The sequence below is a fragment of the Orcinus orca genome, chromosome 16, assembly GCF_937001465.1.
Source record: "Orcinus orca chromosome 16, mOrcOrc1.1, whole genome shotgun sequence".
Taxonomy (NCBI): Eukaryota; Metazoa; Chordata; class Mammalia; order Artiodactyla; family Delphinidae; genus Orcinus; species Orcinus orca.
The window spans coordinates 26,580,734-26,606,661 of NC_064574.1; the positions used below are offsets into that span (position 1 = coordinate 26,580,734).

A 25,928-nucleotide genomic window follows, 5' to 3' on the forward strand; every position below is an offset into this window, starting at 1 on the left:
AAGAGAAGGACTCGTGTTATTGGGCAGCAAGAAGGAGCAAGCATTTCCTGGAGTCACCAGGGCAGACCTGTGGGGACACTCCATTTATAAGCCTCACCTTCTTCCCCAACAGGCCAAACCAGAGACACTAGGATTCCAGCCACAAGCCTGGATTTCCATGAATAAACATGACCTGAAATGAAATACCCAACATCAGCCAGCCTAAAATTCAGGCCCCGTTTTAATGTGATTGGCATAAAATTTTAAGCTACAAAAGACACTAAGTAAAGGAATGATTGTTTTATGAAGGGAGGCTGATGCACAAGCAAAAATTTTCTCTGCTTAAAAAACGTCAATCCAAGTTTATCCACTAACGTATCAAAATGTTTACACCAGTTTTCTTCAGATGGTGGGCTTTTGTATTAATTTCTCTTTAGTTTCCACTATAAAGTTTTCCAAATTTTCTTTAAAGACTATGTCCACTTTTATAATCAAAAAAGTAAATAACCTTTTCAATAACCTAAGTACTACAAGGTGTTGGCAATGACCTCACAGTGAAGAGACCTTAGTACCAATTCTCTGCTGAGCCTCCTGAAGACAGGGCATCTGAGGGCCTACTAAGCACCAGGAGCTTAGCAGACACTTGTCACTTAACCCAACAACTCACTGCAAGGCTCACTTTATTCTCCTCATTTTACAGATAAGGAAAAAGGTGCAGCACGGAAGCCCTAGGAAGTGGCAGCCAAGTCTGCCCGGCCCCATCATCCACATTCTTTCCCCTCCCCTAGAAAATCTGCCCCTCACCTTTCTGCCAGGCTTTCCAATTCAAAACAACAAGCACAGAGAAACACATTAACTGAAAATGTTTACCAAGCACTGTTCTAGGGGAAACAGATATGCAGGAAAGACAAGTTGCCTGTCCACAGGAAGCTCACTTTCTAGTATAAGTCTGACACTGACCACATACACAAATGTCATTTCAGGCAACCATTTACGTAATGAGGGTGGAGGGGAATGTGGTCAGGGAAAGCCTCTCGGAGTTGATGTTTGAGCTTAAGAATCAGAAGGAGGCAGCCCCGCGAAGATGTGGAAGAAGGGTGCCTACAGGCCAGTGAGCAGAGGGATAGCAGGAACAGAAGTGGGAAAAGAAGTGAAGAAGCCAGATCCTGTTAGGACTGCAGGCTGTGCTGAGGAGTTTAGATTTTATTCTTTAACTGTTAAGGAATCCATTGTGGGGATTTAAGTGGGGTAGAATCACACTCTCGTTTAAGTTTGAAAAAATTACCCTGGGACTTCCCTGGCAGACCAGTGATTATGACGCCATGCTTCCACTGCCAGGGGTACGGGTTCGATCCCTGGTCGGGGAACTAAGATCCCGCTGGCACGGTGTGGCTAAAAAAAAAAAAAAGAAAAAAAAGAAAAAGATCACCCTGACAGCTGGTGGAGAACAGACAGTGGGAAGGGAAGACTCAAGCAATATGAGTTGAGTTGGGGAGGTGTATCCAGATCTAAATGAAATCCCTGGGCAATTACCATGAGGACACATGACTATAAAATATTAAATTTCAAGATGATCTTGACATTTAAATTTTCCTCGTTTCATGTGACATCAATATGACCAACAGGAGGAAAAAAACTCAGAGCAAATTTGGAAACACCATGGGTCGCCATGCTCTCTTGTGGCACTTCATTCCTTCACCTAGCGACTAGCTAGACTTCCCACGTGTCTCCTGCACGCCTCAGGAGTCACACAGCTACAGAATGTGAGAGCCAGAAGATGAACATCTCCCATCCAATCCCCTTTTTATGAACAGAGGTGACTGCGGTCTAGAGAGATAAATGACTTGGCAGGTCTGTGCCCTCACAACCCACATTCCCCTATTCCCCGCAGCACTCGGCACACTGACTTGCACACAACGGGCTCAGTAAATGCTACCTGTTTTCAGACTGGCAGGAGAGAGAAAAATGTGTCTGTGTAAACTCTTTTCAGAAAGCAAACTATCAACACTATTTCTTAAACTCAAATGAGAAAACCACATTATACAAGGAGCCAATACAATTTAGTTCCTAACTCCACTGGGAAATTAATCCCACAGCACTTCATTCAAACCTCTGCAACTGTCATTACCTCTTCACTTCTGAATCATTCCCGGATGAGATCTGGACCAGTAGGCAATTTGCTCCATACCAAGAGCTGAGTATCTGAAGCCTGGGTTTGAACGTGAGGCTGTCACTCATTAGTTGTATAACCTTGGGCAAGTTACTTAACTTCAATACACCTCAGTTATCTTGTGAGTTAATGCTACCTATCCGAAAAGGGTGAGGTGAGGTTTAAATGAGATAATGCACAAAAAATTATTTCGTATTAAACAAGCGCCAGGGCAGGGAGGGACCTTGTCTCACTCATCCTCCTATCTCCAGCGCCAAAAACAGTGCCTGAGACTTGCCACCACCATCTCTCATCTCCATCCACCACAACAGCCATCAAATTAGTCTCTAACTCAAACTGTTTTTACACAGCAGCGAGGGAGAATCTTCTGGATCAAAAATCAGACCAAGTGTCTCCTCTGTTTAAAATCCCCAAATGAATGAATAAATGAAATGCTTACTGTGCGCAAAATGCTATTATCAGGTACCAAGGTGAGACACATCCAAACAAAAACCACCACAGTCCCAGGCTGAGCACTTGTAATCTATTTTGGCGACATTCATATATACATACATCGGGTAATGTGTGTGTCAAGCTGCCATAAAGTGTAAGCAGCTGGTTAAGCCACGTGTGTCTCCTGACCACACCCCAGCTCAGAAAACATTAATGGCCTTTCATCATCATATAATTCAAAACTCTTTCATTAGCAGTACATTAATACCTGGCCCCATGTGCTCTGCAAACTCTGCAGCCACTAAATACATGGGGTTAGGCACCCTGTAGATGTGCAGTAAACATCCACTAACTCAACTACTTAATTGGCTCTTCCAGGCAATCAAAACAGAGCCCAATTCTCAGAGCCTCAGCTACAGCTCGTGACAGCTCACTCTTCCTCTACAAGGATCCCACTGCTTGGCCTCAATGGAAGACCCCATGACCATCACGCAAACCTCACCCCCTTAAAAGGCTCCTTGATCCATGTTTCAAGTGCCTTGAAAAAAGCTCCCCCTTGCCTCTCCAGGTATCTCTTCTCCTTCAGCAGGTCTCCTAGCAGGCCCCCAAACCCACTTTGATTCACTGATGGCTGATGAGCACCTATTACTTTCAAGGCACCATACTGAGCCCTATGGAAAGAGGGGGAGGAAGGTGCCACCAGAAAAAAAGCAATGTGACCCTAAGTAAATACTTCACCTTTCCGGATCACAAAGAGCTCACCTGTAAAAGATGAACAATATCTTCACAAGGTGGTGGTGAGGATTAAATGAGACTCTCAGTGAAAGCACAGCATGTCCTAAGCTTCCTTATGTGCCAGAAACCACTACACACTTTGACACACCACCGCAAAGGGCACATTGGATAAAACATGCCCTCTAGATCTGATCCTCAGGGAGGCAGCATAATACAGAGGTTAAGGGCCTGGACTCAAGAATCACAGACGGGCTTCCCTGGTGGCGCAGTGGTTGAGAGTCCGCCTGCCGATGCAGGGGACACAGGTTTGCGCCCCGGTCCGGGAAGATCCCACATGCCGCGGAGCGGCTGGGCCCGTGAGCCATGGCCGCTGAGCCTGCGCGTCCGGAGCCTGTGCTCCGCAATGGAAGACGCCGCAACTGCGAGAGGACCGCGTACCGCAAAAAAAAAAAAAAAAAAAAAGTCACAGACGTGGATTCAGCCACTTGCTGGACACCATAAAGCAAATCATCTATCAGAGCCTCAGTCCCCTAATTTGTAAACTGAAGATAATAACTCTTAGAGAGTGTAATATTAAATGACGTAATGCCACACAACACCTGGCACACAGCAAGTGCCCAATTAGCAAACAGCTATTATTACTACTCTTAGAGATACCCCATTACAGAGGTGGATGGCAGGGCCGGTGTACCTTCCTTCAGTGGGCCTCAGGAGTCTCATTCCCAAAATGGAGGAGAGGCCAAGCTCTGCCCTGCAGCACCCCAGGTCAGCTGTGAAGCAGGGACTGAAAAAGCACTGTTCATGTCACCTTGTTATATTATCTTCCCAGTGAGCATATAAAATTATCTTTTCCAAGTATTAATTTTCTCATTTCCTGTCTTCCCACCATAATGTAGACTCCTAGAAAGCAAGTCTTTGCCCTCCTGCTCCTGGGTGTATAGCCAGCGCTTAGCACAGTGCCTAGCACCTAGTGGACGCTCAACAAATACCGATGAAGAAAGGAGAAGTCCAGTGAGCTGGCCTGCTTTTTGCTTTTTTGCTATGTACCACGACGAGAGCTTTCTGCATGTAGTATCTTTGTCCCCCGTTTTACGGATGAGAAAACTGAGGCCCAGAGAGGTTAAAACACCTGCCCAAGATCGCACAGCAGGGAATTCAATACAGGTATGAATCCAAAACCCGAACTCTTAATCAGGCAGCACCGTCTCCTACAGTGGGGGTCCTCAGAGCTCCCAGCAGGACCCACTTCAACTACACACGCCCCCTACCCGGCACAGCCACCCCGGAACCTCCTGCCTCCGCCGTCCGGGTTCCACGCCTCGGCCGCAGCCCATAAGCCCCCACGCCGCCGAGCAGCAGCCCCCACTTCCGGCCCGAGGCCCCGCCCCCCAGCAGAGCGGAGAGCGCGCGCCCCCCAGCCTGGCCCGCGCGCTTCCCCCAGCCTGGCCCGCGCGCGCCGGGTCACGGCCCCGCCCTTCCCCCACCCGGCCCGAACGGCACCGCTGAGGGGAGCGGCCCGAGCACCGCTCGCAGAACCCGCCGGCGCTCTACCCGCCCCGAGGCCCGCCCGCCCGCCCCCGGCCGCCGCCCCGTGCCCGCTAGCCGGCTCACCGGCTCTCGGCTGGACCGCGTCCGCTGCCCGTACCCGGCTCCGGTTCCGTCTTCGTCTCGTTCAAACCGCCTGACCCCGCCCGCCCGCCCGCGCGATGACCTCACACGCACCCCCCCGTTACGCGCCGACGTAAAGGCTCGTCATCGCCCGCCGGCTCCTTTTATAGAGAGGGACTAAGCCGCGCACCGGGGGCGGAGCCCGACACTTGATCGACGGCTGGGGTGCCCAAGGGGCGGGGCGCCGGCTGCCGGGGCAATGCAGCCGCGTGGTCTGCCGCAACCAATGAGATCCCTCCTCGTGCCGGTGTGACTCCGCCTAGAAGGCGGGATCCAGTTACAAATTCTACACCCCTAGGAGCCAAAAAAATTGGTTTTACAATGAATTTCTACAAAAATGAGTTATTGGATAAAAAATAAATCAATACGGGCTTTGAGGAAGGACTTAAAAGTCACCTCAGAGACACATTCTGTGACTATTCTATCTAGAATGACCCTACAACCTCATCATCCGTTTTTTTCTTAGTATAGTCATCTTGTTTATGCCTTTATTGTCTGCCTTTCCGTAAGTTCCACGGAAGCAAGGCTTTTCTCAGTCCTGTTCCCACCGTGTCCCAGAGCCTGATACATAGGTTCTTAGTAGAGACTTGCTCAAAGAATGAATTACACCCACTTTACAGAAGAGGAAACTGAGTGTCAGAGAGGTCAACTGCCCAGCATCACAAAGACTGATCCAGGTTTCTAGCTGGTTTCCTTGTCCAAATATCATTTATTCTTGTGTTCAACAAATATTTATTTTCCCTGATCAATCAGGCCCTAGGATTTTGGTGATGACCAAGAACCAGACATAGCCTCTGAGCTCTTAAAGTTTCCAGTCCAGCAGGGAAGGCAAAGCACATAGCTAATTACGCATCACTATTTAATTACAAACCAGACTTAGTGTTAGGCAGGAGGAGGCTGTGGCAGGAGTGATGGCACCTGCATTGCAAGAGGTGGGGTCCTGGAGGCCTCTTCTGGGCTGGGTCTCTCCCTCCCCTGAGGCCTGGAGAGATGTTCAGGGAAGAATAGGTTGGGGAGCTTGGGGCAGGAGCTATTTATCAACTGGCCAGGAGGCACTTCAATATTTTAACCACCAGTATACAGCTGGGTAGTCTCTCTGGTATGCAGCGCTCCAAGAGTGCAGCATGAGACCTGACCTCACCTGAGGAGTATGGGAAGGCTTCCCAGAGTTGATAGTTGCCCTAAAATATGAGACGTTAACCCAGCACAAGAGTAAGGGTAGGAACAGACAAACAAGAGGATGCAGCAAAGAGCCCTGTAACCATATGATTACAGCAGTAGTAGTAATATTAGCACTATAGTGAATTGATACGAAGTCTGGATAATTGAGTAAAGATATTCATAAGTGATTTGGGCAATATAATGTGTTATCATCTTACACACAAGGACATTAAGTTTCCAACAGTTTCAGTGAATTTCATAAGTAGCAAAGCCAGCAGGCCTGGGTTCAAATCCTGACTCTGCTAGGAGTTAGAATCAAATGATGTGTGTAATGTTCTTAGACCACTCCTAGCACATAGTGTGTGTTCAATAAATGTTAGTGATTTCGAAGTCCCTTTCGATTAATGTCAACGTTCAATTACTGTCAACTGATTGTTGTCAGCAGTACCTAAAAGCCATTTTGGGTGGGGGAGGAATGGGTGTGGGGAATGAAAGCCAAGTCAAGAAGAGCCTCAAGTGCCAGTCTAGAGTTTGAACCTGTTTCTGGAGACACAGGACATCACAGGTTTCTGAGCGAGGGCCTCTGAAATAAAACTCATCTACCCTCCCAGGAGACAGCTCCCCAAAGAGCGAGGGTCACGTGATCTCCTCAGGCTCCACCCTCCTCCCTGAGGCAGTTAGCCAAGGTTGTCTGGGTCAGATTAAGCTTTGACTGAGAAAGGCCAGAGGGTAAACAGAAAAAAGAACTTCCATCCAGCAGGTGAAATTTGGGAGACTTTACTATGAGTCTTTAAGCTACCGTTTTAAAGTATGAGGTAATCTCATTTTCCCAGATAGAAATCGTGAGTCTCCTCTCCGAAAACAAAACCAAAACACTATAACTTCAAGACCCGAGTTTTCCAAATGTATGACAAGATTATTGAACTAAAAAATGGTGTCAGGTCTCATTTGCCTTGAGGACCTCACAAGCTCATGGAGGAGAGGACTGCAAAAGTAAGAAATGATAATGCAGAGTGCTTTGTGCTGAGATGGATTCTTCTATCTGTCCACAGGGAAGGAGGGCTCAGATTAGGGGATGTGTCTTAATGCTGCCTAGAGTGGAGGCAAAGGAGGCTTCCTGGAAGAGGTGAAAACTGGAGGACCTGTCTGGCAAAGTGGAGAAGGCTGTTCCAGGCAGAGAACAGCACATGCAAAGACTCAGAGTAAGTAGTCCCAACTCCAGTAATAAAGTTAAACAGAAAGAAGGAAGAAAGGAAAGAAGGCAGAATGGAGGGAGGGAAGGTAAGCTGGAAAAAAGTAAGAAGGGAAGGAAGCAAGAAAGGTAAATTGTACCACAGGCTGCAAAGGCCAGCAGGTAATTTCAGGATCCAAACATACAGACACACACGCACACACACAAACACACACACACACACACACACAGATGCAGGTGAGACCAATGGATTCACAGAACAGATTCTAACTTACACCTCCTTTGCCACTGGCTGTGTGGCCTTGGGTATGTTAGACTTCTGAGCCTCAGTTCTCTTACCTATGATCACAATAATCACTGCCTCACTTCAGGGTTGCTGGGAGGATTCTCTAACAGTAAACAATAAAGCAGCCGCCATTTACTCAGCACTCACTACCCGCAAGCACTCTGCATGTGCTTCACACACACTGAATCATTTGATCCACACGTCAACCTTATGAGGTTATTATCTCCATTTTACACTGGATAAACTGAGGCACAGAGTGGCTGTGGAGCACATCCAACGTCACAAATAAGGAGGGGGTGAAGCCAGGAGAGGCATCCAGTCTGGCTGCAGAGAGGAGTCAAGGATGAAACACAGGCCTGGAACAGAGAATCCCTCAAGAAGCAGTTGGCTGGAAAACCAGAGGGACTGAGGTAGAGTGGGGCACCCTCTCTATCTAGTGCTCATCCCCCACCAAACAGCCATGGAGAAACTGTCCAGAGGTCAGTCCCTGCACCCCCAGGCAAGATCCCTTCCACAGGTCTCTGGGGTGCCGGATGCCAAAGCCACCCCCATCAACTCTCCCTAACAAGGAGCACGGGGACCCCAATATGATGGAGGGGAGGGGGGTGATGGACACAGTTTCAATGCCAGATGCTGCTGTTGCTATAGTTAGCATCTGAGCCCAGCTCCTTTGAAACACCTAGGTGAATACTACCTGTCCTTCCTTTGTAAGACTTTAATACATTAATATTGGATGTTACCATCACTACCAGCACCGTCATTAACACTGCATTGATTAATGGGTTTCGTTATCACAATGCCATTCAATACATGTGAGGGCTTACTACGTGCCAGACACCAGGCAAAGCAATTTACCCAGATCACAGCCTTGAACATTCACAGCAGGCCTAGGAAGTAGGTAGGATTTATGATTCCCACTTTTATAGAGATGAAAAATTCCAAGGGTCACCTGCCCAAGTGATACAACATGCCAGACCCCAGATACAGCCGCAGGCAACTGGAAGACTTTTTCAGAAAAGGCCTACTTGTGGTGCAAACCAACTACTTCCCCAAGATCAGAATTTTCATTACATTCTCCATTTGGCCCCAGACCTGGGATCACTGCTATCCAAACCTGGCCCCCATCTTGAGAAAACACAGAGAACTGCCCTGGCAGCCCCAACAAGGTCTCCCCGCTAGCCTGCCCACAGGGAGGCCAGGACACCCAAGGGCCCCTCACCTGAAGAGCTAGTTCATCTCCTCTCTTGGGGTTTTGAGGCCGAGGCTGTTTATTTTGCTTCATCCTGGCCTGGCATTTGGTGCAGTACTGTATACAAGATGGCTTAATAGGGCAGCCAAGGCCCCTGGGGCCTGAACACCTGAGCAGAGCGCCAGCCTGGCTTGGTTTGCTACTTGACAATCGTCTCACTATGGCAACTTCCACCTGAGCTGTCCTAGCCCAGCAAGTGCCTAAAAAAATAGCTGGTTTCTCATTCTCCAACCCTGGACCAGACCCTTTCTGAACTTGGCCTTATTAAGGCCCATAACTCTAATCATGGAGGTGGCCATGATTATAACCTATCTTATGTGAAGAAACAGGTTCAGAGGTGCCAAGTCCAACTGAGGCTCAATTGATACACTATGTGCATCCCATTTACACACCATTCTCCCTCTGCACACACCAGCTGACCGATATTAACCTCTGGAGAGCTATTGAAATCAGCTCCTTTGCCCTGACCCATGCTTAGAGATAGTGAAATATGAGGATTATGGCATGATGGGCTCTGGGCTTGGGACACCTGGCTGGGTGGCCCCAGGTAAACTCTAAGATGGAACTACTGAAGGGAGTTGCAATGTTAAGCTTAAGCAAGATACACATTCCACCCAAAGAGCTGGGGCCACTGGCAGCTATGCTAAAATCTCGGACCATGGGCCACTCCCAACAAGTCCCCTCACTGACTGTGGCTGAACTGTGATATGGCAACTTGGGAGCAGTGGAACAGGGTGCAGGGAAAGCCTACAGAGGGACAAGGAACGGGAGGATCAGCCCTGGGATTCTTGAGTCATCTGGACCAGCTACCCAAGAGCTGTAATAATCTGGAGATGGCTGTTCCAGACATCAAGGCTTTAAATGAACTCAAGCACTCCAGTTATTTGTTTGGGGAACCAAGGTTTAGAAACCCATTCACTAGCCGAGATTGGTTCTTGGACCAGAAGCATGGAATTCTCAGGCTCCACTCCAGACTTAATGAATCAGACTCTGGGGATGGGACGCAGAAATCTCCACTGAACAAGCCTTCCAGGGAACGCTGATACATTGGAGTTTGGGGACCATGGCACTAGATTTGGGGGTCACCGTGGTACTTATGTACTGGGCTTGTTGATGAATGACCTACTGCGACCACCCACCTTTCCACTTTAACCAGGCCCTCACATACCCCACCCATCTGACCTGCAAAAGAACAAAAGGGACACCAGACTGTTAGAGAAATACTGATTTTAATTCAACATAAGGTAAACTCTAGGCATCTGTCATCTTTCAGCCTAAAAATTAGCAAAACTGTTGAAACAAGGCACAATTTTTCCCCATACTTTGTTACATGGCTCCAGTTACAAAAAAAAAAAAAAATTATGAAAATGTTAAAACAAAAATAGATGTCTGAGATTTAAAAAAAAAAGTGTATAAAAAACCTCCCACAAAACCTGTCAACATTGTTCCTTAGTCTACAAAATAGCACCAGTAAGAAGAGTAAAAGGTGTTAAAAACCATTACGACAGCATTTCTGAAATGCAGCTTGTCCAACCTCCCACTCCCCCTAAAAACGATTTATCGATTTATCATGGAATAAAAAAGGACTTTAAAATCTCTGGAGGGAGGGTCGAGCTTTTATTGCAGTTTTCCCCCTGCAGTCTCTTAGATGAGGGGAAAGTGCGAGGAATGTGCTTCTGCCCCTGGCTGTCACTGCTGAGTTTAGAGAAGCCTAAGGAATTGGGGTGTCATACTTCTAATCTGGGGACCTGTGCCTGCGTAGTAGTCTGGAGGGTGGGGGGATGGGTGGGGGGCATCTTACCTAAGCCTTCTCCTTCTCCCCCCTCACACGGGGAAGGGGGGAAGACAGTGAGAAGCCATACCTGTCTACACAATACATGGCAGCTTATAACCCAGCCCACCCCTTCCTGAGCTTCCAGAGGGGTCTATTGCAGTCACTGGGAGGGATTTAGCTAAGGGTAGCCCTGCCCTTGGGTTTATGGGGAAAAAAAATAGCCCTGAAAGTGATGATGATGTCATCCCGGCTGAAATCACCATCCTTGTGGAAAATACTCTAAATGGGCCCCGGATCCCAGCCCTTTATACTGAGGCCAGGGGAACGTGCCGGGGAAAATTCAAGACAGACATGGACATCATGTCCTCTTCTGCTAGCCCTAGAAGAAACCATCCTAGGCCCTTAAAAGGTCCCTTAGCTACATGTCTACTGCCACACACTCCTGGAAACAAGGAGCTGCAGACATTTAAAAAATTAAAGTCTTGCAGTAACTGTCTTGGGTGATTTTTCAGCATTAACCTGAGTATCGGAGAGCTGTCGGCACTGTGGTTTTGGTATCTTAGCCATCGTTTCTCTGAGCGGTAAACCCAGGAGGGAAAAAAAAGCCATCTTACTACCTATTTCAAGTTTTAAAATTTTAGAAGACAAAATGAGCACCGTGTCTGGCCGCTCCGAGCGGCCAGGTCTGAATTGTGCACAAGGAGATGGCACCTCGGGGTCCCCCTGCCAGGAGGGGACAAGGCAGCTCTGCTCCCGACGAGGTACTCGGCCCGACCCCACACAGCTGAGCTGGGAAGGGCAGAGCCTGGGTGCACCTCCTGGGTCGTGGCTCTGCCCACACGCCCTGGTGCCTGGGGTACTATTCACAGGCAAAGTAGTCCTTCAAGGGGGCGAAGAGGTGTCGGATGACAGGTACACTCCAGGACCTCCCGAGCAGCTTCTGGCGGGCAACACGGCCCATGTTGGACACATCTGTGTAGTGTACGGGAAAGCCGAAGATCCTGGGGGTGGGGAGGGGGGCACCAGAGTGAAAACACAGGGAGTCAGATGTGCCCCCTCCAGCATGCTTAACGCCTCTGGGAGATCCTCGCCTCGGCAGCCAACGTGGCGCTGCTCTTCCTGCCCTTTGACCCGTCCCTTCCACCAGGCCCACCAGGCCTTCACATGAGCCCTCTCTTGAGCCCCAGAGGCCAGGCCCACCAGTTCTTCAGCACAAATGACTGTCATGAGGGCATGGTCCCTCTCTGAGGGCACCTGTCTTGTGCACGCCCCTACACTGACTGGCACGATGCTCCTGGCACATAGATGGTGCTCAGTGGACCTTTCTCAAATGAATGAATGCCAAGATGGCCGGCCAGCCAGCAGACAGAAACAGACCTCTTTTCAAACCACACAAGGACAGAAGTTAGGCAAATTGCCTTAGTAAGGAATAAGGACACTCACATAATGGACCTGTTTCCAATCATCAGATGCTCAGATAATTTACTGTGAGTAAACTGAGGCATCCTGCACTTTGTTTCCTTCTTCAAAGCAAACTGCTGGATCAAGGGCCAAGCTGGACTTAACGGTAGATGGCAACCAATATACCAACAGCCTCCTGAATGGAACTCTACCACAGGCCTGGGAAGAGGCTACAGATACACGGGACCTCATTCTTTCCCAGGTTTCCAATCTAATACCACAAATGAAACCAAGAAATAAATCCAGTTGTAGAACTAACATATCTGGAATGTAAATACTCTTATCAAATAACCACAAAACACAGCCAAAAATGTAAAGAGGAATACTCGTAGCCCTTACTGCATTCTAATCACAATAACAAAATAAAACAAAAGGAGTGAGAGAAAAAAAATTAAACACAGAACAGGAGAAATGAAATCTCAGAGCTGCTTCCCTGAATCAAAATAGACACACTACCAACTTAGTCAAATAAATGGATAAGGGAGAAGACAGACTGTGGCTAAGGAGGAATCAGCTTTAGAACAAGCGACTTGGCAGGAGGAATCCTGAGAAAGAGCAATGGCATGTCGGCGGGGTGTCCTGTAGCTGGAGCCGCATGCATCCTAGTGTCCCAGCATGGTGGGGCGGGCAAATGCCAGGGCAACACAGCCAACATAGACAGATGTGCCGTCTCACGACCTCATGTTCTGGATTCCTCACCACCACAGCCCTTTTGCCATTTCTGCTAGGAAATCAGCACTAACTGAAAAGGTTACTCCCAGCCCTGCTAACATAGGTCACCGAGACCATGTGGAATTAAGGCAAGCACTTGCCCATTCGCACTGCTGGCCTTAACCATGTTTTCTTCCCCTTTCTCTCTATCTGCTTGATTCCCCTTTGCACGTACAGCCTTGCTCACCTTTCTAGCTCAGTGCACCACAAAACATCTTCTTTGCCATTCATGACAACAGGGAAAAGTTGGTTTTTCCCCTGTCTGATCGAGTTCGACTTGGTGGTTATTGTCTGTACTTTCTTTAACTGGAGAACAAAACGACATCATGGAGTGAGCACAGAATGAAGGGTTCTGGGTCAAGGCTCAGAAGCAGGTAAGGGAAGGAGGAGGGAGGGTGGGTGGCAGAGAGAGAGTGTCAGGGCCGGGCTCTGAGAGGGAATGAGAAAAGGAAAGTTGGAAGGACAAGAACACTCTGTGCTTCCCACAAACACCAAGAAATTAATGAACAGGAAGGACCAGCCTCAGAGAGAACAAGAGATAAACAACAAATGACCACAAATGAGATCACATGGGGGCCAAGAAAACAGAGTTATTGATCAAGCAAGATTAAGCAAAATTAAAAGTCCACCCAGACTGTAAAGGATGGTCAACCAGGGTTTGAATGAATGGAGCTTAGCTTAATGGAAACATTGAAAAGTAAGTTTATGGAGATCTTAATAGAATTATCCATGACTTAACCGTAGATTTTTTTTTTTTTTCCTGCAAAAGTGTACTCATTTCTCACTGGGAGGATGAGCTGAGTCTCTGTGGAGTGTGCCTTCACAATCGGAAAGTCTACTTGCCTTTTCTCATAGTGATTTGTTTATCAAGAACCTCTCCTACGCTGTACTTGAAGACAGGATAGAACAATTATGTGGGGAAAGAAGCCCAGCACCAGGGAGTCGCGTGGGGGTAGGGGCAGGAACAAATTGGACACCAAGGTCAAGTCCCGATTAGAGATCACCAAGTGCATTTCCCAGTGGGCCAGGCACAGAGCACATCTTACCTTTGCTGTCCTATTGAACTCCAGGCAGTCCTGCAGCTCGAGTTTATCATTCTTTGATGCTATCACAGGCCTGAGAACATCCAAAACCCATTACTTCCTACCACCTGGAAAGGGGCCTTGGCTAGGTGCCTCCCAAGGTGGGAGTGAGAGCCCAAGCTGCAAAATGTGCTCTGGCAGTGAACTTTGCTACAAATACATGATAAAAATGGCCCTGGCATGAGCACGAGCCTGTGTGCTGAGCCAGGGACAGACTAGCCCCTTGATGGCGGCCGGGGGGCGGGGAGCCCAATGTCCAGGAGTGAATGCTCCTCCTTCCCAAATGTTAACAGTAGTCAAAGCTCCTTCACTGAGGGGAGCAGGATGGGGAAGCACATTGTTGGAGGAGGCAGGAGATGCCTCAGTCTCAGCCCCACGGCTCACTGGCTGAGTGAATGACCTTGAACAAGTTCTGCCACCTCTCTGGGCCTCAGGAGCTTGGATTAGGTCTTTGTGGGTCTGCTCACTCCAACTAGCACATCAAAGCCATGACTGCTTGCTTATTGCTGGAGTGCAGCCTCAGGAGGCTTTAATAATGGGTCCAAGTGAAGACAAAAGGTGGTTCACAAAAGGACTAAAATTAATTCCCCCTTGTAACTGTCACCACTGAAACCTGCAAAAGCAGAGAGAGGAAAACAGATGCTTGAGAAGGAGAATGGATAGAACTTCAGAAAATGAAGTGGTTAAGCAGGTCCAGACCAGAAAACCAGCAAAAGGTCTGAATGCACAGAGTTGATGAATGCCACAGCATCCCTGTGTGAGGAACTCCAAGGCCAAAAAGAAATCAGACGTAAGATTGGATATGGCGCCCGCAAGAGGGGCCATCGAACACAGAATAATGCCTCGCTGACCTCACCCTCGCTCCATTCCCAACTCTTCCATGGACCCAGGGGAGCTAAGGGCTCACAGCCCTGCCCTACCTTCTGTTGATTCTAGGACTGAAATCTTAACAACCAAGATGTTTGGTCTAAAGGCTGGATTTGGGTCTGTGACCCGAGGTTGACGCTGGCTGAGTCATGGATCCTGCACAGCCCACCTGTAGCAGTTCACTTCTCATCCCAACTCAGATAATGCTCAGCAAATCCCATTATCTAGAATCTGATCCCTCCCTGTAATCCCACAGGACACCCTCCTGGAGCCACTGCTCTCATTGTGTTCAGTGCAAGTGGATGGTACCTCTTGAGCACAACACAGTAATCAAAGTCAGAGCCCTCCTCCTCTGAACAACACCTCAGCTGCCTCCCCACTTCTGCATTCACCACGTGATAGTCTAGTCTTCCACCAGAAACCCTGAGAACCAGAGACACAACTCATCTCATCCGCTTAAAATCTCACGTGAACTCCTGGGTCAAAGTAAATATGTGTTGCCATGACTACAAGCCTCACATAATTTGGCCCATACTTCGGAGTTCTCAGCCCTCCTCTCACACCCACTCCACAACCCACTCCCCACCCCTGGAACACTGTTCTCCGAGCTGCTCTGCGAATGCCCGTCACTGGCCTCCCTGATCCTCTCCCTTCTGCTCTCAACTGCATGTCTCCACTCCATCACTTTGGGTCCTGCTCGATGAGAAGCCTCCCCATCAACTCTTCCAGTGCCCCCTCCAACCCTGACCCTGAAATCATTTGTCTTCTCTACGCCTCCCTCACTGGCTCTGTGAGAGCCAAGACTGACATCTAGTCACCACAGAACTGGCAGCAGGGACAGAAGTGTCTGGCAGGGTGACAGCTCAGGAACGGAGTGAATGAGCGGAGTTCATTCCACACATGAACATTGCACCATCTGATGGGCTGATAATGAAAATATAAGACACCCAACAGAAATCCCAAGCTATTCCAGTACCTTCTGACCTCTGTCCACACTTTGCTAAATGTCTGAAAGTTATGTTTCCAACACTCCCTTTTAAAGAAGAATTTTTTTGAAGCTAACTCATTTGCAAGTTATATTACCGTCACATTTGGTATCTTAATTAGAAGGTTGGCCTCCGTGAAGCCACATAAAGGAGAGAGTTAACCCACAGCCAAGCCACTTGCCTTGTGGCTCTCAACATGAAAGGACTAATGAAAAGTTGGGGAAAGATCTCAGTCAAGAAAATCCAAGGGAGACAGGCTTTGGGCTACCAATTGTTATCTCAGCTCTGCCACCTGATTGGTCACCACAGGCCTGGTCCAGGGATCACTTCCTCTCAGGGGCGGGGAGATTAAGTTCATTTCCCAATGGACCGTAACTGGGAGGAGAGGTGGGGTGTAGAAACATCAGCATCCCTCGCTGGGAAGAAGCTGCTCCAACACATGGCACTTTTAAGCACCAGGTTCCCTAGGCAGAGCAGAAATAAATGTACTGAGGAATCCTGGCCTGAGATTCTCAGGTACTTGGTGTACAGCCTAAGAGGCTTCAACCATAACCCTATGGTTGAAGGGGTTGGTCTGAAGCAGAGGGTGAGGCCTTTTCTCAGCAGAGCCAGCTCTTTCTACAAGGTTCCAATGTGTCTCTCTCATAAGAGTCGATGGTTATTGGCTCATACCGTTAGTTATATTTAACTTGGCTGTTACCTGCCCCACTCGGAGCCCCTTGTTACCTGTTCATCCCGGGCAGGTTGCCCCAGAAGTATCGGGCTCTGTGAGCAGCAGACACTTTGATGGCATCAATCATCACTGGATTACACTGCAGGGAGAGAGAAGGGCAGCTGCTGGGAGCCCATGGCAGAATGCAGGTGGCAGACAGGTGACATGGCAGTCCCCTGGCTGTGGAGGAGGCATGGCTCCTGTCAGGCGAGGGACAGACTAATTCCCCTCAAGAATCTGACTGAAGGACATAGCTAGTGCCCCCATATTAATGGTGGGGAAAGAGACCAGATCAGACCGGCAGGTTATAAGAGAACGTATCCCCTGGGGCACGCCATGTTATTACAGAATGTACTGTGTACAGTGGTGAAAGCAACTCAAAACTGAAATCCAGCAGGTTGAGGTCCTTGTTATGCAAGTGCAGTGTCGGCAAAAGCTGACTTCTGCCACTGATTGGTCAGGTTCACAGGGCATGAGGGAACTGACCAGCCAGTTCTATAACCTCACTAGCAGAACTTTAGCTCTAACGTTGGGGGGAAATAAGTATGTACATAAAGTATTTACTACAATGCTTGATGCATATTAAACGGTAAATAATTAACTTGCCCATGGTCCCTAATGCAGAGTTTCTGGGAACAAGGGTGAGAAGAAAAAAAAAAACTCTCTAGAGTAAAAAATCTCCATGATGCCTCCAAAAGTAGGTGATGGTTTCATCATCTGATTTCAGTGGGTTTGGGGTGAGGTGAGAGATCAAATGTTTTCCAAGTACTAAAGAGAACCAACCGACTCCATTCCATTACTCAGACCTAGCCATGCCCTCCATGGGGAACCTGGAAATCATTCCCAACACTGGAAATACCCTACACCCCCAGTGCCAGCAGGGCCTTCATGCTCATGTTATCTTGACAATCAAGACCCCGGGTCCCCTCACCTCCAGGAACCGAGAGATGTCCCGCTTGTCGCCAACCTTCATGGCCACCACATTCTCAAACATCCAGAAGAAAGGCCGGTCTTCACCCTCCTTGGGGCGTGTGTAATTCAGCAGGTGGTAGAACTCAAAGAAGAGCCGGCCTGTGCCCTCTGAGCCCACAAAAGAAAACGGCAGAGCCAGGTTCAAACCATTCAGCTCACCCCTCCATACTGAGACCAATGGGTTCCCGATGACGAGCTAAGGCTGATGCCCTACTGTCCCTTCTCCCTGCCACCCTCTGCAATGACAGGCATCAGCACTGCGGTACTCATTTGTATCTCTGGGGACTGGGGAGTCACTATGAGGCATGAACAGAGACAACAGGTAAGTTTGGCCAGAAGCTAACAGCTCCTTCTCAGCCCACTCCTCCTGGACCAGCACTCAGGGGACACAGGGTCTCTTGGGACCACGGGAAAGAAGGAATGCTCACCATACAGGCCTTTCCTGGCAGGGTTCACATTTGAGAGATCATTGCATGGGCTTCCACCAATCACCAAGTCAAAGGGGCCCCATTCTTCAATCTGCAAGAGAAAAAGAGTCCGGGATGGGGGTGAGGATGGAGAGATGAACAGCCTGGGTTCCAGGTAACCAGCTAGAAGAAAACCCACTTCTAGGTCTTGCTTGGTGATTTCAGTCTCCCAACTCTACTTTTGACCCAAGAAACCCAAATGCTCAGGATACGCTAAGATCTAAATCATTCTGAATGATTTCCAAGTTGCGGGTCTAACAGTGCAGCTTGATGGAACCAAACCTTCTCTTCTGCCACAACCCCGGGCATGGAGAAGGTGGCAACGTGGCTCTGAGGACGTGGGGGACTCAGGGAGTGGAGGAAGAGGGGGGCTGCCCTCACATTTTTCTTTGTGATATTCCTGACGTCGTTCACATATTTGATATTGCCCTCATGCTTAACAGTTCCAACGGCGATGGACTCTTCACATACTTCGGAGGCGACATATTTCTCCACTTTGATGCCCAATTCTTTGAGGACCAAGTACCCTGTTTGGGGTGGGGGGGGATCGAGGGGGAGAGAAAAGACATCAGGGTTGTCCGGCCGAGGGTCCCTCCTTTCAGTGACTCTAAGCCATCTCCAGAACTCAGACCAGACACAGCAAGGCCATGGCTGTCCTCAAGTGGACCCCTGCAGATGGCAGGGTCTAACCCTACCTAACTGCACACTGGGCCCCCCAGGCTCTCTGTGGAGTTTCAGGAAGAAAATATGTATATATAGCTGGTATAGCCCACTGGCAGCATTTATTAAAACTGACAGGCACATAGCCAAGGCCCCCCATCTACCGCCCCAGCAGAGTCAGATACATGAATGGGTATCTTCTCCAAAACCATGCTGAGAAAAAAAAAAACTTTAAAAGCTGTCAGTGTTTTAGGCAGGCGGACACTGGTGAACAAATAGAAGTACAAGTGATGCTAAGTGCACAGCAACTCATTCTCCCTGCTTCCTGCTCTAGGAAAAGGGAAATGTTCCCGACAATGCATCACAGGGCAGTTCTGACAATGAAATAAGTTAAATCAGGCAAAGTGTCCAGGGGCAAACATGCATGTTGGCTATGCTTATTCTATACACGGGAAACCTAGAGGAAACGGGAGGGTACAAGATTAGAGATGTTAGGAGCAGAGTTGCCCAATTAATAATCCCCAATATATCTATGCTTATGGAACGGAAAATAATTTTCCAAAATTCCTGTACATAATAAAAAATAAAATGCAGAGGTTAAAATATCCATGCCTTTAAAAAGGACCAAAAGTGGACCAGGTGGGTGAAATGGTGGAGAGGTTTGAGGAGAGAAACAAGGAGCCAGTGGATTTCTCAGAACAGGTGACCAACAGGTACTTCCCAGGGGTCTTTCTTGACACTGACAACGGACACCTGGATCAGGTGAGCATCCCCAGGTGAACTCCTAACTCACCTGTCGCAATTCCGTCAAACAGGGACAAGACTCGAATGGGTCGCCTTCGGTTTGCGGGAATCGCAGGGTATAACTTGGGGGCTTCCTGCCAGGTTAAATAAAGAGGTCATGGAGGTCAAGGTGTGGGTATGGGGAGAGTGACTCAAGCTCTGGGAGGAGGAAGGGCTGGCCTTCCTCTGAGGGACACAAGCCCTGAGCTCTGCCCTTTCTTCGCTGGGATGCCCTGGGGAGCTTTGGCACAGATGGCCCTTCTACCCTTAGACACGGAACAGATGAGGCTCTGACACGGGTGCAAAGTCACCCACAAAAAGACACGTGCTCCTCCATGAACTTGCAGCCCAGGAAAAGTCATATATGCCCACTAAGACTTGGGAGTAGGTCACAGGCTTCCCTCCCCTCTGCAGTTCCACTAAGACTAAGGCTGGGTCCGTTCCATTCCTATTTCTTCAGCAGGCCCTTGAAAAAGCGAAGCCAAGAAGGAGGGGAGGGAAGAACACTGGAGCTGCCTGGGAAGCGCACACGGGACAATTAGCCGGGGCTCCAGTCTGAGGCTCTCAGACGCGCCTCTGTACAGCGGAGCTTTGTTTCCGTGAACTCCACGGACTGGGGCGGGTGCCAGGCTTACGTAGTCGAGCCCCGGGTCGCTGGTGAAGAAGGCCTGCAGGCGCACACTCCAGTCCTTGCGGCGCCGCAGGATGCCATGGCAGCGCTGGGGCAGGCACATGTAGCAGCTCCAGGGCTCCTGCAGCTTGGCGTCCGCTGCCGTGCCCGGGCCCACCAGCACCTCCAGGCACTCCACGCAGAAGCACCTACGCCGGGTAGCGGGGAGGAGGGGTGCCCGTCATCAGGCGGCTCTCCTGCGAACCCCACCCTCCCCACGGAGCTGGCGTGTGCTGGCTGAAACCCTCTCGGGCCCCCAGTTGCCCTTGGCCATGGGCGGGAAGGCCCTGTGTGTGAGGAACAGCAACCTCTCCCTGGAAACCTGGGCACCCTCAGTCCACAGGCAGCTCTGGGGATCCTTCTCTAGCCCGCTCCCTGCCTTTCTTAAACCCATCCCTACATCCCAGTTCTACTTCAGGGACATAGAGACTTCAAGGACAGGCCCCACAGATATAATACTGACTCCGGGCCCCGTCCCCAGGTCAGCGAGGCTCCAGTCCCCGTGCTCACCGGCAGCAGCTCGTGTTGCTGCAAAGGAGCAGCTCGCGGCCCTCGCAGCACACGGTGCAGTAGGACTGGTAGCCGTCGTCGTCGTACATGTAGAACAGCTCAAGGAACCGGTCCTGGCAGCCAGAGAGAAATGCCTGTGAAATCGGAGACCAGGGACCTCCAGGCCCCGCTCGCTTGCTCACTGGCGGAGGCCCTAGAACGCAGCCACAGAACAGGTCATGGGCGGCCTGCTCTTTACAGGGACAGCTGGCTGGGGTCTGCGGGGCACCGCCCCTCGGAGTGAAGGGTGGGGCGGTCGGCCCCACTAGAGCCTTCCCGACCGCCTACACGCAGGTGCTTCATCCTAGGGAAGTGCAGGGAAGTTGAGAAGAAGGGAAGGGGCAGGAAAGTCCAGGGCGGGGATTGGTCTTACCCGGCATGTCTGGCAGAGTCCACCCTCAAAGAGAGGGTGGAAGGACACGGGGTTTTTCCTACCACAGGACAAACAGCTATCTGTAAGAAAGACAGGGATGCAGCTTGTGGCAATGACAGCCCCAAGATCAGCTGCTGAAGCCTTGTGTCTCTTTGTTCTCATTGACTCCACGTTAGGAATATGCCAGAGATTCTCCACCATTTGTTCCTTTGACTGTGCTTCAAAGTTGCCATCTCTGTTCCACAGATGGAGAGGCTAAATCGACAGCTCCAAGCAGAAGGTCCCACAAGACAGGCAAAGGTCTGACCCAGAAGTGGGGGGGCAGGGTGGTGTCCACAGAACAGAACAAGGAGCAGCTGTGCCGGCAGAGGAACCAAGCTTGGAGGGTCTGGTATGAAAAATCTTTAAAGACTCTTTACAGACTGGGACTTTTGGAGAATTTGTGGTGATGCCAGTTTGCCTGTTGTCTCATCATGACAGGACTTGCCCGTGACCAATCCTACACAGAGCCATGGCTGTAATTTCAGAGCCCGGGTCCTTTTACTATAGGCTATCCTGTCCCTTCACATCAGCAGGTCTTACTGATCTACATCCCTGACCAGGTGGACCGGGCCTGCAAAATAAATACCAAGCACCCCCTGCCAGGAAGCAGACAGATGAAGGAGTCTTGGGGGATAGGAGGATCATGGGTCCAGGTTCCCAGAATCAAAAGGGCCTGCTCCAATCGGGGCTCCCTGGGTCAACAGCTCTGTTGTTTTCCTACCCAGCACTGACTAACCACTTATATTTGTTGACTAAAGGACATCGGGCTGAGGAAGCAATAGACAGCTGTCCTCACACATTCCGAGTTCCATTAGATGAGTACTGGGCAGTTTCGATCCCAGCGCAATTCCCAGCCAGGGCAAAGAACCAGAGTTGGCTGGAGAGTGACAGTGGTGAAGTGTGCCTGCCTTTCACCCCAAAGCCAGTTGCAGTGCTTGTTCAGGGGGCTCACGAGGCCATAGATCATGGTTTCAGGTTTTGGGCTCTCCCGGCCCAAGCATCCTCATTTCCATTCTGTCCCCAGGCACACTTCCTGCTCACTGATCTTAGGAATCAGCCTCAGTGAAAATCAGGCAACTCATTCTAAGTAGCATCTGAGTAAGATGTCCACGCCTCGACCTGAGGTCAACGCAGAGTTGGGGGTGGACCTCCGCCGGGCAGACCAGCAGGCCTGGAGCACAGGCTGGGAGCACTACCCAGGCAGGGAAGCCAACCAGGGATAGGGCCTTACCTTCGAGATTGCTCTTGTTGTTGGAAACATCTGAAGCCATTTGCTCTGTTTAGAAAAAAGAAGGGGTGAGATGAGGTCGGGGAGCCTCTTACTGATCATCTACGCCCTTGCGGGGTGGTCACTACCTGCCCACTCCACTTGAGGATGGACCGCCCCCCAGCCTCCTTGCCCCACAATCACCTCGACTCTGGTCCTCCTCTCCTCGGTCTTTGCCATTGTTATAACAATTTGTCTTGAGGCGCTTGGCTGGGGGGCAGTAGTCAGAAGTGGCGGAGTCGTCAGCTGTGCGTCTTCGTGTCTTGTTCTCTGTGAAAGGTGGGGAGAAGGCAGCCATGGCTGGGTGGGAGGAGGGTGCTGGGAGGACAGGACCCTAGTTGCTATGCCTGGGTGCCGGCTGCATCCGGCCATGACATGAGTCTACCCTGGGTGTCTCAGGCCCCTCTATGGAAAATTTGCATGAGGATGTAATTTAAAACTCCTCACGTAGCTAACCCACGTACAGGGTCTTCAACAGCTGTAGTTGCAAAATACATGCTCTAGACCCAGCACAAAGACAATTAGACACAGCTCAGTCTATAGATGAAACCCTGACATTGTCTATGATCCCCAATGAGCTGATGGCCACATGCAGCTACTGAGAACTGGCAATGTCACTTGTATGACTGAGGAACTGCATTCTACATTTAACTTCTATGTGAATTTAAAAACTGCAATTGATCCAATTAACTAATTCATTTGGAACAAGTTGGACATTTGTGAAAATAGACATCAAGTATTTCTAATGAGAATTTAGAATCCAAATTGAGATGTTCTAAGACACATCAAAAATGAGATATTGAAAATAGGGCTAAAAGGTCATGTAAAATATCTTAATTTTTTTTATACTGACTGTTGGAAATGCTACAATGTTGGAAATAGATTAAGTGTATGATGAATATTAATTTTACTCTTTTTTTAAGCTTCTTAATGTGGCTACTAGAAAACATTTAATTATATTAGGTGGCTACTGTTTATATGTCTATAAATTCCATTGTATTTTTATTCAACCTGTACAGTATAATCCATAAGGGACATGGTTAAGTTTGACTCTGACCCTAGGAGAGAAAATTACACAGCCGTTAAAAATCATAAGGACCCTTTAGTGAGAAAATGACATTTGACAGTGCTTATACGATAAATAGAGAAATAAAGGGAAAGCAGGAATCCAACCAGTGTACAGAAAGAGCTGGAAGGACGTGCACACCCAAAAATATGGCCCTAAAGGGCAGCTGTGAAGGTTGGAGTGAAGGGGCAGGGGTAAGAGCTCAGGTTGACTTTTAACAGATTTGATTCTTTTCCAGTGACCACTGTGTATGCAAAGAAATTGAAAGAAAGTGCAGAGAAAGAGTGCATAGTCAAAAGATGGGGAGGGAATACCGTGTTTCTTTGCTTCTAAGTTCCTACTGCCTGCACGACGAACCTTCGACTTATTAACCACTTTTGGCGGGGAGGGACAAAACAAAACAGAAAACACTGCGTTAAATATAAGGATTGTAGGACAAATCCTGGATTTCCGGAGAGTGACAACAAGAAACCACAGATCCCTAATAATGGGGGAAATGCAATACTGGTCAACGTGAGGATAGATGATGCCCGTTTCTGAATGGAGGTGACTTATAGATTTTGGGAGTTTGTAGGGTTTTTTTAAAAACACATTCCAAGTTTTCTCCAATATGCAGAGCTTAATTATTTTTTCCTTTAAAAAAAGATGCTAGTGAAGATTCCATCTTGACTCTGTTTACTCAAGCTTTAAGAACAGACTCAGGGAGGTGCAAGAGGGAAGGGATATGGGGATATACGTATACATTATAGCTGATTCACTTTGTTATACAGCAGAAACTAACACAACATTGTAAAGCAATTATACTCCAATAAAGATGTAAAACAATTAAAAAGTAAATAAAAAACAAAGAACAGATTCAATCCCGGTTATGGGTACTTGACCTTTTGGCAGGAAAGTGTCCAGTGAAACTAGAAAAGGCTAGGCTGTTGGAAAAAACTCACTAAACTAAGGAGCCGGCCAGGGCCGACCGGCTGCTGTAAAGCCGGGGTGGGATGGGAGGCAGCAGGGGGTGACTGCATCTCCCCAGGGTGCTCCCACCAGCAGAAGTAGGGGTGCTGCCACAGGGAGCCATTCCCACCTGGTTGCCTGTTGTTGGGTTTGAGGCCCTCGACCCCGGTGGGTTTAAAGCCCCCGTGGGCCCACTCCAACATGGGCTTCAGCTGATCCTCCAGCGAGTCTCCAGGGCTGCTGGGGAAGGTTTTGCCAGCCCGCATCCTGGCTTTCTGCCGAGACAGAGAGAGAATCTGATGAACAGGAGGGGCGGGTGCTTGCCTGGCCCCACCCAGGGATGCCCCTTGCTGGGGCCTGCATTCCCCTTTACACTGGGCCCTTTCATAGCCAGACAGCTGTCCTGAGCTGTGGTATGTGACAGCGAGGAACGCCCTGTGCAAGGACAGGCCATGGGGAGAGCATTAAGTCTCCCCACACAGGCACCAAATATGATCTCTTCCCTGTAGGGAACTGGAGTGGTCAGCTCTCTCTCGAGGGTAGAGGGTCAGAATTAGCTGCGTCACTTTTAGCTATAGGAGAAGCATCAGCCAGCACTGTCTCATGGCCTCTGAGAAAGCTCCAGGTTTCTTGTTTAATTTCCCTAATGAAGGTGCGGAGGTGTTAAGTCCTATTTCAGAAGCACCAGGACTTACATGTCTAAGCACAGAGCTTATCTCATAAATGCTGGACAGAGGACACTGATCTTTTCAGTTGCAAGTCAAGGTAGAGGAAGGACAGAGCCTGACGGATCCCACGGACAAGGGGAGGAAGCAGCTGACCCTCAGCAGCTGCCCATTCTTGGCCTTGAACCACAAGCTCTGGAAAAGCTTGCTCACTGGTTCGAATATCGCCTCCTACCTCCCAGGGCTCCTCCTTCCTCATTCAGTGGGCAGTTCAGACGGAGACCAGCGGGGAGCTGGGGTAGCACTGGGAAATCATGGGCAGATTCAAATCCCTTCCTTCCCTTCCCAGGACGGCCTGTCAGGCCACTGTCTTTCAACCTCCTTCCTCCCTGCTTGCCCCAGTCCCCTCCAACCCATCCTTGGCCACACCGAGTTGGCTTTCTGTATGTTTCTTGCTTTAACCCCATTCTTGGGGCCAGGCCCTAGCCACCCACCACCATGTTACCTCCAGAGCGTGGTACATGGCCTTCCTGTAAGAGACCAGCTTATTGAAGGTCGCCAGGTTAAAGTGCTGGCTGAACAACCCCAAGGCCACCAACTTATCTGCTGGTATCTAGAAGAGAAAGCCATCGTCAACATTCACCTACAGCCTGTGTCTCGGGTGCCCTGGGTTTCTCATGAGCTTATTCCTGGGGATCAGGTTCACAGATATTTTCAGAGCAAATGACTTTCATGATCCCTGGTGTGACCCCCTTGCAGCTCAGTCTTGAAATTCACCACGGATGCTCCGATTTTAGGGGTTTTGCACATGTTCTTTCCTCCTTCGTGAGCATGACAGATAGCTGTGATTACTAGTTACTGTCTACTTACTTTAGCCTTTTATTAATTGAGCTAACGGATGTGTTTAGAGAACAGTGCCTGGCACAGACGACGCTCTTTTTAGTAATCGTGAATTGGTAATACAGGAATTCCACTGGGGCTAAAGATCCATATGCCACAAG

General features: G+C 49.3%; 2 protein-coding genes across 16 annotated transcripts in view; both read right to left on the reverse strand.

Annotated features, from left to right (window-relative positions):
* Positions 1–16,495, reverse strand: part of MAPRE1 (microtubule associated protein RP/EB family member 1) — a 46,507-nt gene extending 30,012 nt beyond the window's left edge. For 6 of the 7 annotated variants that reach the window (XR_007472023.1, XR_007472024.1, XM_049698971.1 and 3 more), the window contains exon 1: positions 4,928–5,050. The gene's annotated coding sequence lies outside the window, so the exon portion shown is untranslated. Of the gene's footprint in view, positions 1–4,927; positions 5,051–16,479 lie in introns of those variants that run through there. The other variant, XM_049698970.1, reaches the window with a different exon arrangement.
* The window catches only part of DNMT3B (DNA methyltransferase 3 beta), a 37,677-nt gene continuing 21,831 nt past the window's right edge, over positions 10,083–25,928 (reverse strand). For 5 of the 9 annotated variants that reach the window (XM_033433473.2, XM_049698961.1, XM_033433472.2 and 2 more), the window contains 15 exons: positions 25,433–25,540; positions 24,393–24,537; positions 22,393–22,518; positions 22,213–22,257; positions 20,940–21,019; positions 20,528–20,640; positions 19,983–20,166; positions 19,358–19,442; positions 18,286–18,431; positions 17,866–17,956; positions 17,397–17,545; positions 16,480–16,565; positions 13,865–13,934; positions 13,006–13,124; positions 10,083–11,647 (listed from right to left, as the gene is read on the reverse strand). In XM_033433473.2, coding sequence (XP_033289364.1) covers positions 11,506–11,647; positions 13,006–13,124; positions 13,865–13,934; positions 16,480–16,565; positions 17,397–17,545; positions 17,866–17,956; positions 18,286–18,431; positions 19,358–19,442; positions 19,983–20,166; positions 20,528–20,640; positions 20,940–21,019; positions 22,213–22,257; positions 22,393–22,518; positions 24,393–24,537; positions 25,433–25,540 — 1,689 coding nt within the window. In that variant the 3' untranslated portion in view covers positions 10,083–11,505. Of the gene's footprint in view, positions 11,648–13,005; positions 13,125–13,864; positions 13,935–16,479; positions 16,566–17,396; positions 17,546–17,865; positions 17,957–18,285; positions 18,432–19,357; positions 19,443–19,982; positions 20,167–20,527; positions 20,641–20,939; positions 21,020–22,212; positions 22,258–22,392; positions 22,519–24,392; positions 24,538–25,432; positions 25,541–25,928 lie in introns of those variants that run through there. The other 4 variants (XM_049698962.1, XM_004272715.4, XM_033433476.2 and 1 more) reach the window with 2 other exon arrangements.